This window comes from Panthera leo, chromosome F2 (genome assembly GCF_018350215.1).
Source record: "Panthera leo isolate Ple1 chromosome F2, P.leo_Ple1_pat1.1, whole genome shotgun sequence".
Taxonomy (NCBI): Eukaryota; Metazoa; Chordata; class Mammalia; order Carnivora; family Felidae; genus Panthera; species Panthera leo.
The window spans coordinates 17968324-17982199 of NC_056695.1; the positions used below are offsets into that span (position 1 = coordinate 17968324).

At 40.3% G+C, this 13876-nt stretch overlaps 2 protein-coding genes across 2 annotated transcripts in view; one reads left to right on the plus strand and one right to left on the minus strand.

Annotated features, from left to right (window-relative positions):
• The window catches only part of ARFGEF1 (ADP ribosylation factor guanine nucleotide exchange factor 1), a 148659-nt gene extending 145934 nt beyond the window's left edge, over nt 1-2725 (minus strand). The window contains exon 1 of the mRNA XM_042923790.1: nt 2158-2725. Within this exon, the coding sequence (XP_042779724.1) occupies nt 2158-2281 (124 nt within the window). The 5' untranslated portion in view covers nt 2282-2725. The remainder of the gene's footprint in view (nt 1-2157) is intronic.
• On the plus strand, nt 2280-3252 carry LOC122210580 (uncharacterized protein DOCK8-AS1-like). The gene is made up of 2 exons (XM_042923350.1): nt 2280-2329; nt 2463-3252. The coding sequence occupies exons 1-2, from the start codon at nt 2280-2282 to the stop codon at nt 3250-3252; spliced, it is 840 nt and encodes a 279-aa protein (XP_042779284.1).
• The last annotated feature ends 10624 nt before the right edge of the window (nt 3253-13876 follow it).

Here is a 13876-nt window from a genome sequence, read left to right on the forward strand (position 1 = left end):
GTGTCTCCCCCTCTCTCTGCCTCTCCCCTGCTCACGCTCTGTGTCTGTCTCTCAATAATAAATAAACGTTAAAAAAAAAATTAAAAAAAAAAAGAGGGACAAGAATATTCAATGCACAAGTTAACAAAACTGTGTGTTCACGTTCATGGCATATTAGAGGGGATGTAACCTTACAATCATTAAGTTCCATATCCCAATTTTACAAGGAAGGAAACTAAGGCCCAAAGACTCGACTATACTGCAATGTAACAGATTTAACCCAGGATCCCAGACTCTCCTTCCACTGAACTCTCCATTAAAACACACTCACTTAGGGGTGCCTGGGTGGCTCAGTTGATTAAGTGTCTGACTACTGGTTTTGGCTCAGGTCATGATTTCACAATGCATAAGTTAGAGCCCCACTTCAGGCTCTGCACTGGCAGTGAGGGGCCTGCTTGGGATTCTCTCTCTCTCTCCCTCTCTCTCTCTGACCCTCCCATGCTCTCTCTCAAAATAAATCAATCAACTTGAAAAAAAAACAAAAAACAACCCACTCACTTATATTGGCATTTTGGAGAAGAAAAAATATGTATATAAAACACACTCCATTTCTTCAGTCTAATACTTATAATTTAGTATATTAAAAATATATTTAACATGGAAAATCTGGCCTCAAACTAAACGTTTAGTTTGAATCTCTAGAGTTCTTTAACCTGCACATTATTTATAAACATGTAATTCCTTTAAAAACTCTAAAAATCATTTCTTCCCTCATCCCACCCCAATTTAATAATTACTCCTTTCAGGACCTAGATGTAAATTCAATTTTTTACATTATACAATGTCTTGTCATATACCTAGAACAGTCTTTCATTAGCTACGAGAATAATAAAAGACGAACTTCTAATCCACGAAGGGCCAGAAAACTAAACTTAAACCCACTATACCACAGATTTAAAGAATTTTTAACGAAAATTTCTATGGTAATGTTTTTCACATCACCACCTTAAAGTATCTAGAAAAGAAGTTAAAACAATACAGATTATGTAGCAAGTTAGAAAGTAGTATATTTTAATAATTAAAAGGTCTTTGCTGTCTTCACGCTTTACTTTAGTACACCTTTAAGTTACCCTGGATTTCTTTCCCTTCAAGAACACTTTTTTTTCCAAAGCCCATTTAACAAGTTTCATTTTCTTGTCAATTCGATATAGTCTATTTCCACTGCTATAAAATAAAAGCCTAAGTGTTAGGAATTCATCTTTGTGTTAAATGTCCTGGTCTCTCCTTAAACGATTTCATCTTTGACGGATGCCATAGATCAGTGTTCTCCCTTTAACAATTCCTCATCTTGCCTGTCCTCGCTATAGGTATTGTTTGGAATTACTCTGCTATGGGCTTCAGTACACTAGATCTCCTCCGTCTCAACTACAGATCAGAATGCAAGCTTGAGAGCAGCTGCCACTGTCCAGACATGTGGCTGGTGGGTGTCATTGTCTTTTTCATTTTCCCCATTTCAAAACCTCCCTCTCTTGTCATAAAGCCAGCATATTTAAAGGTCCTTCACTTCCTCGCCTTTATATCGCCACCCCCACCCCTTAACCTCTGGTCTTGTTCTTCCAGGTCAGTCCAGTCACACACAACATCACTCTGTTTTTCTTGTGGCGGAGGCGGAGAGATGTCAGAATGGGCTACACCTCTTACAAACCCCTGCTCAAGACTGTCAACAAGGGAACAACTTCGGCCTATCTTCCCAAAGTATCACACCAAACGACAAAGTTATCGAAATTACGATACGGAACCCTTCCCACGCCCAATCTTGACAAATCAGCTCCACCTCGATTTTCAAGCTAATAAACAACAGCTCATCTTCTGCTCATCACAAAGGGTGATATCCTGTCCGCACCGCACGGTCCATCAGCAAAATCTTCCCATACTCTCAAGTCGATTCCAAGCCCTGCCCTGTTCCCCGAGCCTAGCTTACTGCCCTTCCTCCTCCACCCTGCCTCTGCCCCACATCCAGCCGAGTTAGTGTCAACTCCAGCCAGGGAGCAAAGAGCTTCGCGAGGGCTCCCTGAGGTCAGCGGCGCCGGCTTAGGGCAGCCCCAGACGACCCCACCTCCGGCGGCGGCTGCCGCGCGGGCCGCCCCTACCCCCGCCCCGGGCCTCCTCCCCGCTCACCTAACGCCACCTCGCACGCTTTGCGCAGCTGGGAGTGATGCGCCTTCTTCACTTCCTTGTCGGCCAAAATCTTTTCCAGGGCCCGGGTCAGGAACATGTTCTTCGTCTTCTTCCCCTCATACATGGACGCAGAGAAGGAGGCGGCGGCTCGTCCGACCCGCGGCTCCCAGCGGCTGGAGGGGAAGAGGAGGAGGAGGAGGAGGAGGAGGAGGAGGAGGGGGAAGAAGAGGAGAGAAAGGAGAGGGGGTGGAAGTGGAGGAGAGGAGGCGTGGAGGGCAGCGGCAGGATCAGGAAGGGGCGGGCAGGTGGGAGCAGTCGCGGTGCAGGCGAGGGGCACGGAGGTCTTCACCGCCTCTAGAGAGGCCACCCCTAGAGGGCCGCGCCCGTCGGACCTCCGCTCTCCTGCCTGGGGTCGCTTCCCGGCCACCCCCCTCACTCGCCCCTCCGGCCCAGGGGCGGCGAGGGAGCCCAGTCCGGGCGGCCGTCTGCCGGGAGCCGAGGGACAAGGCGGCGGCAGCTCAGAAGCCCGAAGAGAGCACGGCTGCCCTAGCTACCGTGGGGATTAGCACCCGCCGCGGCCGCGGACTGGCCTCCATCACCGCCGACCTGCCCCGGCAGCCATGTTGGGAGGAAACGACGCGTCACGCAGCGGCCGAACGGCTGCAGAGGAGGAAGCGGCGGCGGCGGCGGCGGCGGCGCTGCCTGCCCAGAGCTGCCGCGGCGCGGGGAGGCTGGGGGCGGAGGGCGGCGCGGGAGGAGAGGCCCGAGCCGCAGCGCTACGGTGGCCCGGCGGGGCCTCGCCGCCTCCCTCGTTCGCCTGCAGGGCGGCGTGGGGCGTGGCGGGCGTCCTGCGGCGCTTGGCAATTCGGGGCCGCTCTGCTGCGGGGCCGAGGACCCGCGGAACCCTTGCTCCCACCCGGTGAAAAGGACTCCAGGCTACGCTGCTTCCACTTCTCCGACTTCCTGAAGATCCTGTTAGTGAAAGCGCAGTCCCTTCAGTTCCAGGGATCGCGGAAACACCCGCATCGCCCATTCTCAGCCGCACAGTGTTTCCACCTGCCGCGCTCGACTCTAAATTTCCTTACCAATGCGTGAAACGGCTATCCAGGACCGTGCTCTCCGACTACCTCAAGGAGGAGTTTCTCTTAGGAAGAGTAAACTAAAACAATTTGACATGGATTCAGGCATGTTGCACTTTTTTTTTTTTTTTTTTTATCTTTATAGGATTAGTCAGTAAACTCTAGATTTCAGATCCCTTCTGAATTAAGTCTAAAGATAGGTGAACAGGTAAATGTTTCTGATTGATGAGGTCCCTTAGAGCTCTGTGTTTCTGTGCTTGTAATACTACGATGCGGTCCAGGACACGAAAACTAGTTTAAGAATAGAAAAGCTTTAAATACAGATTGCCACAAACATGTGACCATGTTTCTGCTTTGGTACCAAAGAATAATTAAAATTTCTACAGTGTTTAATTCAGAGCATACGATGAAGAATACCATAAAATATATGCAGGGAATTTATATAGTGATTTAGGTGCATGTCTACAAGTTCAAATCTCCTGGGTCCCAAATTATTAAGAGGATCTCTCACTTCTGATCTGTTCTATTGCTCTGACTAGGGACTTGTCCTAATGCAACCAACCAAACCCATGAAACAGAGGGGCTGTGATGGGGTAAGATTTGGGACAGGCTAAAAACCATGGGAAGTAAAAGTAGAAACCTTGAAGGTGACCCTGAATTAAAGTGGACAAGTAGATTAATTTTTAAAACTGAGAAACATACACAAGTTCATTAATTTCATTTTAAAGACAATTTCTACATTCCTAAGGGATTGGAGATTTAGTATACTAGACAGACATAATACTGATTTCTATGTACACACAAAGATTATAAAAATTTTTTAGAACAAGCCCCATTTCTAGTTTATCTTTGTTTCTTCATGCCAGTGTTTGTGCCAGGTACTTTGGAAAGTGCTAATCACCAAATCTATTTACTCTTCTTCCTCAGTGCAGAGATCCATTGTGTTCCCCAGCCTCCCTTGCAATTAGGTGTAGCCATCCAGATTTACCTAATTAAAAAAAATAATTCCACAATCAATCTTCCATGCTTGTTTCCCCTTCTCTGGCCACATGCTGAAGATGGCAGAGCCACAAATTAGAAGGATCCTGGGTCCCTGAATTAGCATTTGGAGGAGAGGCATCCATCCATCAGGAATATTTGTTTTGGACTTTATATGAACAAAGTAAGTTCTTCAGTTATGTTTAGCAGCTAGCTCTCTCCTAAACATTTGGCGTTCATATAAACAGATCTCTGAGCTTCAAGTGCCCAGAGTCTACTGCATACCACATATCACAATCTGTAATCATCTTGTCTGCTTGTTTATTGACTGGTTTTGTTTTCCTCAAAAGAGCAAGGACTTCATCTGTCTATTGGCTTCTCTATGCCTAGCATCTAGTATAGTTAATGGCATAGAGAAGGCCTTTAGAATGAGCTTGAATAGAAACTTAGGTGAATGAAAGATACTGGACTAAGGTATGATCCTCACCCCTGTGGACCTTAGCGTATGTAGTAGGGAAAAGAATATTAAGTAAATCACTAGTGAATATATAATTATAAAATGTGTTAAGTACGATTAAAGAATAGAGTACAATAAGGGGCTCTTTAGATTTTGGATTCAGGGATGGCTTTCATAAAGAAGTAACATTTAAATTGAGACCTGAAAGAAGAGTAAAATTTAGCCAAGCTAAGTCAGGCAGTCTTTTGGAGTAAGTGGGAAGCTTGGCAAGTTTCAGGAACCAAAACAAGGTCATGTGGCTGTAAGTTATCAAGGCGAAATGGTGCCAGTGAAGATAAAGAGGAAACTAGGTATCAGACCATACAGAACCTTGTAAGCCGTGTTAAGGGTTCAGGATTTTATTCTGATAGCAGTAGAAACCTATTGAAAGATTAGGGAGTCAAGTGATCAGATTGGGACTTAAAAGTAGTCCCTCTGTTGTGTGGAGAGTGGGTTGAAAGGGGACGAGAGTGGATGTGTGCAGAACAGTGAAAAGGTGATTACAACAGAGCAGCATGGCGTGGGCTGGGGTCCAGGACCATTAGGCAGTTTTAGAGATCATCACCTGTGGAAAGATGGCAAATAAGGCTGAAGTCGAGCCCCAGCATCTGCCCAGGGGAAGGGACTCCTTTTTCTAACTTGCATGAACATTAGATCAGCGGTGTCTGAGTGATGGCCATGGAGATGGAAATGGAGCAAGGTGGACAGATTTGAGATACACTTTGGTGGCATAGTGGACAGGACTTAGTAATGAGTTGGGAGTGAAGATAAGGAAGAGGTCACCAATGAATATGTTTCTTACAGGAGCGAGAGAATGAGTAGAAATGCTGTCTGTGGAGATGTTCTAGACTAGAATAGGAGCAGATTTGATGGCGAGGGTACAGTTTTCAGTTTTAGAAGAATCAACTGCTCTGAGATATGACCTAACCTTCTCAGAATAGCCTCCATCCTTTCTCCCGGAGGACAATTCCTCCTCCTCCTTTCCTAAGTCTAGCTAGGACTTCACCCCGAAGGTGGTAGTGATGGAAGCAGGGGGTGTCCAGCCTTGGAAGGTAGGCATTCTCATCCAACTTGAAATCAACGTAATAACTCTGACCTGCCTGGAGCAAAAAATAAGTTAAGACTCTAAAACAAAGATAACGTTGGAAGAAAAAGGTTAAGATAATATTTTTAGTCTGTTATTCACAAGTATGGGAAAGATGGGGAAGGGGAAGGAGTTAGGGGGTACTAGGCTCAGGCAATTTTTACATGAAATGTTGAGTGTGTTTCCCTGTACATATGTTTCCCCCCCCCCTTTTTTTTAATTGTTATTGCTGCTTGGTGCTTACCCAACCTACTTAAATTCAATCTGAGTATTCACTTGCATTTGACTCATTGCTGTTTTTAAAACACTCAAATTCTTCTGAAATGCCCATCATCCTCTAAATTTTAAAATCTGTTTTTCTTGAGATGCCTGGGTGGCTCAGTAGCTTATGCATCCAACTCTTGATTTCAGTTCAGGCCATGATCTCATGGTTTGTGGGATCCAGCCCTGTGTTGGGCTCTGCACTGACAGCACAGAGCCTGCCTGGGATTCTCTCACTCCCTCTCTCTGCCCCACCCCCACCCCCGCCCCCACCCGTGCTCTCTCTCAAAATAAATAAGTATTTTAAAAATAATAAAATAAAATAGGTTTTTCTTATATATGATTGCTTTTCCTTAGTCCATTTTTACCCCTCAGTCTATAATCTCACCTTCCTATCACTTCATTGCCCCTCATCACTTTCCCTTTCATTTATAACTTTGTTATAGATTAGCTGCCTTTTTTCTTTGGATAATATTCCCACCTTGATTCCAAAGAGTCAAATAATATCAAACAATAAAAGACTTTGACCTGGGTTTTAGCACCTTGGTTGGTGAGCTTTATCATCATCCTTTTAAATACAGATAGACGTTCAGAGTAACATGAAAATTAAATAAAATCAGAATAAAATTTTAATTAAGGCTGAGCATACCTGATTGATGTTAAAAGCCAATATTCGTTAACATCAAATATAGCGTCACGTTCACTTGACTAAAAAAGTAGTCTTTCACATGATCTCTAAATTCTATTAGCTTTCAAAACATTCCATCATCTGACCCTTCCCTGACTCTCCAACTAATTTCTCTATAGTAATGGTAATAATAATTAACATTTATATAGAGCTTATTATGAGCCAGGCACAGTAACCCAAATGAAGTTTCCATTATTATCCCTGATTTATAGATGAAGAAACAGACAGAATTTCGGTAATTTGCCCAGCCATACAATTAATAAGTAGTGGCGCCAGGATTACAGGTTCAAAAGTTTGGCTCCAGAGCCCATAGACTCTACTGCTTCTCTAAACAATCTGTTCTTGTAACCTTCTCTGCCTACTCTCTCCTCCCCTGAAATACATGCATAAGCACTCAAGTTCCAACCCTTCCTGCAGTCCATCCTTCTTCCTTTCATCCCCACACCACAAACACACACCGAGCTCTTCTGCATCTGCATGCCTTTGTTCAGCTTTCAGCAATCCAGAGTACCCACTACCACCTTTCTTTTGTTTGCTCTCCTCAGAGGCTTCCCAACCTTCAAAACCTCATTAAAATCCATCACCTTCTAAGTCTTCTACTTCTATCTCCAACAGCGACAATCCCTTCCTCGTCTCCTTTTATAGCATCATCTACCTTATACTTCATACCTATTCGATTTCCATGGTAGTGTTTAAGGAGGCTGCAAATTTTTGAAGACCAAGGATATAAGGCAAGATAAAGCAGGCAACTTAGTAAAAAATGGGAAACACTGATTAAACAGAACCATATCAGTCTTGCTGAAACCGTAACAATGACTAAAAGGCCATATCCAAAGCAAGTCAAATCTGCTTTCTTGCTTTTCATGTGAAGAGGCTTCTAAACTAATTTGATATTCCTCTTTTATCAGTCCGCTAGTTTCAATCTTGTTAAATAAGGAAATAAGTGAATAGTGTCTTCAAATGCAGAGGTCCTGCTCATTGTTCTGCAGGAAAAGTATCAATACACTGGACAGGACAGACAGAGGGAGAACATGGTAGATTAAAGAATTTGATTTAGAAAGAAAAGATAAGAGGAGCAAGCAAATTTTTATTAAATAAGAGACTACATTATGGTATTTGGTAATCACAGTGAAGTTTCAAGAAAATTAGAAAGTTGCAGAAAAAAAATTCCAAACCGATAGCAGGAAGTTGAAAGTAAGAGATTTTTTCACGAATTTTAAATCATCAAGGACTAATGTTTTACAGAGTAATAAACTGAAAGCATAAGCACTTAAATTTTCTTAAAATATTCAAGCTACATAATTCTCTAGAAGGGTGGAAAGTGCTTACTTATAATCCATGGTACTATTCTCTTCTCTTTCCTCTATATGTAATTATAATTTTTCCAGGAAAGTCACATTAATGAGCTACTACATATTAGGTGTTTACTTCGTATGAATCCCTTAATAAGCGTTAACTCATTCAATCCTTACAACAACTCAGCCATGTGTATGGTATTATTGCTCTTTCACAAATGAGGGGGAAAAAAAGGGTTAGAGAAGTTAGTTGCCCAAGGTTACAGAACCAACTATGTTATGCCAAAGTTCATGCATGCTCTTAACCATTGTTCTATCCTATGTCTTTCTTCTTAGTCACATATTTGTATATACCCATTTGAAAATGCTTTTTCACCATTACTGTGCCATAATTATTTTAAGACAGGACTACATCTTTTCTTTGCTTTGAAACTACTCACCATTTAGTACACTGAACTGTTAAACATTAATGACTAAGTGGGCATTAATTTCCTGGATGTCAGGTTTTTCTTTCATTAGAAATGGGAATTTTTATTTTTTTATTATTAAAAATTCTTTAAATCGAGCGGGGGAGGGGCAGAGAAAGAGGAAGACACACAATCTGAAGCAAGCAAGCTCCAGGCTCTGAGTTGTCAGCACAGCCCAATGTGGGGCTTGAACTCACAAACTGTGAGCTTGTGACCTAAGCTGAAGTCAGACGCTTAACTGACTGAGCCACCCAGAGGCTCCACGAATTTCTATTAAAAGCCTGCCTTTTAAATAAACTGAAATGTCATTTTGAAACTTTTTGGAAAAAGAAATCTCTAAGCCTAGTTAATTTTACTAGTAAGTTCTATCAAACATTTAAAGAAGAAATAACATCAACACTATCTCTTTGAGAAAATAGAAGAGGATGGAACAATTCTCAGCTTATATTATGAGGCCAGCATAACCGTGAGAACAAAACTCAATAAAACTCAAAACTGCAAAAAAAGAACCACAGACCAATATCCCCTAAGAACATAAATGTAAAAATACAGAATATTGGCAAATCAAATTCAGCAATATAGAAAAGAATAATATGCCATAACCAATGGAGGGAAGGTATGGGTTCATCTTGGGAATGCAGGCTTGTTCAATATTAGAAAAATCAAGCAATGTAATTGACCACTCTAGTGAACTAAAAATAACTACATTATCGTATCAATTGATAGGAAAAAGCACTTGACAACATTCAACATTTATTCATGATAAAAACTCTCGGCAAACATTTTCAACCTGATTAAGAACATTTTAAAAAGAAAAAACAAGAAAAAACAAATACAGCCAACATCATACTCAATTGTGACAAAATTCAATGGTGAAACGTTGAATTCTAAGGTCAGAAACAAGGCAAGGATGTCCATTCTCACAACTCCTATTCAATATCATACTTGAAGTCCTGGCCAATACAATAAGGCAAGGGAAAGAAAAGGCACACAGATTGGAATGGAAGAAACAAACCGTTCTTACTGACAGTTAACCTAATTGCCTATGTAGAAAATTCCAAGGAATCTACCCAAACTCCTAGAACTTATGATAAATAAGTTTAACAAGGTCAGAATACAGAATCAATGCATAAAAATCTATTGTATTTTTATATACTATTAATGTACAATTGGAAACCAAAATTTAAAAAATCCCATTTACAGCAGAATCAAAAAATGAAATGCTTGACTATAAATCTAACAAAACATACAGGATCCTATGCTGAAAACAACAAAATGCTCATGAAGAAACTCAAAGAAGACCTAAATAAATGAAAGATATGTTCATGGACTGGAAAACATTGTAAAGGTGTCAACTAATCTCGAGTTTAGCACAATTCTAATTATGTAGTTATAGAGAAGCTTATTATAAAATGTGTATGTAAAGGTGAAATATAAAAAGTTACAAAAATTTTGGATTTTTAAAAAATTTTTAATTTTAATCCAGTTAGTTGACATACAATGTTACATTAGTTTCAGATGTGTAATATAGTGATTGAACTGTTCCATACATCACCCAGTGTTCACCACAAGTGCACTCCTTAATCCCCATCACCTATTTAACTCATCCTCCCACCCACCTCCCCTCTGGTAACTATTGGAGTGTTCTCTATAGTTAAGAGTCTGTTTCTTGCTTTGTGTCAACAAATTTTAGTTTTTTCCTATGATGAAAACTTTTAAGATTTACTTTCTTGGCAATTTTCAAACATGCAATATAATATTATTGACTATAGTTACCACACTGTACATCTCTATCACTTATTTATGACTGGAAGTTTGTACCTCTTGACCCCCTTTACCTGTTGTGCCACATCCCAACACCCTCTACCCTAGGAACCACCCTTCTGTTTTCTGTTTCTATGAGGTTTTTGTTTTGTTTTGTTTTTTTAGGTTTCACATATAAGTAAGATCACTGATACCTCAGTTTCTCTTATTTCACTTAGCATAATACCCTCAAGAACCATCCCTGTTGTCAAAATGGCAAGATTTCATTCTTTCGTATGGCTGAGTAATATTCCACCGTGTGTGTGTGTATACACCACATCTTTACCCATTCATCCATCACTGAGCATGTGGGTTGTTTTCCCATGTTGGCTATCATAAATAATGCTGCAGCAAACAGTGATGCATATACCTTTTCAAATTAGTACTTTTGTTTTCTTTGGATAAACACCAAGATGTAGAATTTCTGATAGTTTTATCTTTAATTATTTGAGAAACTCCCATCATCTGTTTTCCATAGTGCCTGTACCTAATTGCATTCCCACCAACAGTGCACAAGGGTCCCTTTTTTTTCCATATTTCTTCCCAACACTTATTATTTGTTCTCATATATATATGTGTGTGTGTGTGTGTGTGTGTGTGTATACACACACACACACACACACACACACACACACACACACACACACATATATATAATGGCCATTCTAACAGGCGTGAAGTGGTGTTTCTTTGTGGGTTTGATTTGCATTTCCCTGATTTTTAGTGATTTTGAGCATCTTTTCATGTGCCTGTTGGCCATCTGTAGGTCTTGTCTGGAAAAAAATATCTATTCAGATCTATTGCTATTGAGTTATAGAAGTTCCTTATATATTTTAGATAGTAATGCCTTATTGGATATATGATTTGCAAATATTTCCTTCCCATTAAGTAGGCTGCCTTTTCATTTTGTTGATGGTTTTGTTTGCTGTGCAGAAGCTTTTTAATTTCATATAGTCCCACTTGTTTATTTTTGCTTTGATTTCCTTTGCTTTTAGAGTCAGTTCTAAAAAATCATCACCAAGACCAAGGTCAAGGAGCTTATTGCTGCTTAGGTCTTCTTGGAGCTTTAGGTTTTCAGGTCTTTGAGTTAACTTGTGTGTGGTCTAAAATTGTAGTCTATTTATTATATTCTTTTGCATGTGGCTGCCCAGTTTTCTCAATACCAAATATTAAAGAGAAAGTCCATTCCCCACTGTTTATTCTTGGCTCCTTTGTTGTAAATTAATTGACCCAATATGCATGGCTTTATTTCTGGGCTCTCGATTCTGTTCCATTGATCTGTGTGTCTGTTTTTGTGTTAATACTGTTGGCAATACCATACTGTTTAATCACTTTAGCTTTGTAACATAGTTTGAAATCAGGGCATGTGATGCCTTCAGCTTTGTTCTTCTTTCTTAAGATAGCTTTGGCTATTTTGGGTCTTTTGTTTTGAATTCAACAGTATATTAAAAGAATGATTCACCATGATCAAGCGGGATTCATTCCTGGTCTGCAAGGCTGGTTCAGTATTCGCAAAATCAATGTGATCCATCACATTAATAAAAGGAAGGATAACCATATGATCCTTTCAATAGATGCAGAAAAAGCATTTGACAATATACAACATTCTTTCTCAATAAAAACGCTCAAGAAAGGTGGGATAGAAGGAACATAACAACATCATAAAAGCCATATAAGAAAAGCCCACAGCTAATATCATCCTCAATGAGGAAAAACTGAGGACTTTCCTCTAGGATGAAGAACATGACAAGGATGTCCACTCTTACCACTGTTGTTTAACCTAGTGTTGGAAGTCCTGGCCTCAGCAATCAGACAACAAAATGAAATAAAAAGGCACCCAAACTGGCAAAGAAGACAAACTTTCACTCTTTGCAGATGACATGATACTCTACATGGAAAATCCAGAAGACTCCACCAAAATACTGCTAGAACTGATACATACATTCAGCAAAGTTGCAAGATATAAAATCAATGTACAGAAAATCACTTGCATTTCTATACACCAATATTGAAGCAACAGAAAGAGATATCAAGGGATTGATCCCCTTAACAATTGCACCAAGAACCATAAAATTCCTAGGAATAAACCTAACCAAAGAGGTAAAAGATGTCTACACTGAAAGCTATAGAAAGCTTATGAAAGAAATTGAAGATGACACAAAAAATTGGAAAAATATTCCATGCTCATGGATCGGAAGAACAAATATTGTTAAAATGTCTATACCACCCAAAAAATCTACACATTCAATGCAATCCCCATCAAAATAGCACCAGCATTCTTCAAAGAGCTAGAATAAACAATCCTAAAATTTGTATGGAACCACAAAAGACCCCGAATGGCCAAAGTAATGTTGAAAAGGAAAACCAAAGCTGGAGGCATCACAATCCTAGACTTTAGTCTGTATTACAAAAGCTGTAATCATCAAGACAATATGGTATGGGCACAAAAACAGAAACATAGACCAATAGAATAGAATACAGAACCTAGAAATGGACCCACAAACATATGGCCAACTAATCTTCAACAAAGCAGTATCCAATGGAAAAAAGTCTCTTTAGTACATGGTGCTGGGAAAATTGGACAGCAACATGCAGAAGAATGAAACTAGACCACTTTCTTAAACCATACACAAAAATAAATTCAAAAAGGATGAAAGACCTAAGGGTGAGACAGGAAACTATCAAAATCTTACAGGACAAAACAGGCAGCAACCTCTTTGACCTAAGCCACAGCAACTTCGTATTTGACATGTCTCTGAAGCCAAGAAAATAAAAGCAAAAATGAACTATTGGGACCTCATCAAGATAAACTTTCTGCACAGCAAAGGAAACAATTAACAAAACTAAAAGGCAACTGATGAAATGGCAGAAGATATTTGCAAATGATAATCAGATAATGGGTTATTATCCAAAGTCTATAAAGAACTTACCAAACTCAACACCTGAAAAACATATAATCCAGTGAAGAAATGGGCAGAAGGCATGAACTGCCACTTTTCTAAGGAAGACATCCAGATGGCAAACAGATACATGAAAAGATGCTCAACATTGCTCATCATCAGGGAAATACAAATCAAAACCACATTGAGATACTACCTCACACTGGTCAGAGTGGCTAACATTAACTCAGGAAACAACAGATGTTGGCGGGGATGTAGAGAAAGAGGAACCCTTTTGCACTGCTGGTGGGAATGCAAACTAGTGCAGGAACTCTGGAAAACAGTATGAACGTTCCTCAAAAAATTAAAAATAGAATTACCTTACCACCTAGCAATAGCACTATTAGGAATTTATTCAAAGGATACAGGAGTGCTGATTCATAGGAGCACATATACCCCAATGTTTATAGCCATGCTATCAACCATAGCCAAATTATGGAAGGAGCCAATGCCCTCCTTCCTCTGTGTTCATGTGTTCTGTTTCTTAAATTCCACATAGGTAGTTAGAATTTAGGTAATTGAAAGAAACATAGGTTTGCTATATGTATCAGGCAGGAGAAAAATATAAGTGGTATGGGGAGGGGAATGAGGAAGGTCTGGCTAGTAGTAAAGAGGCTAAATCATATAGA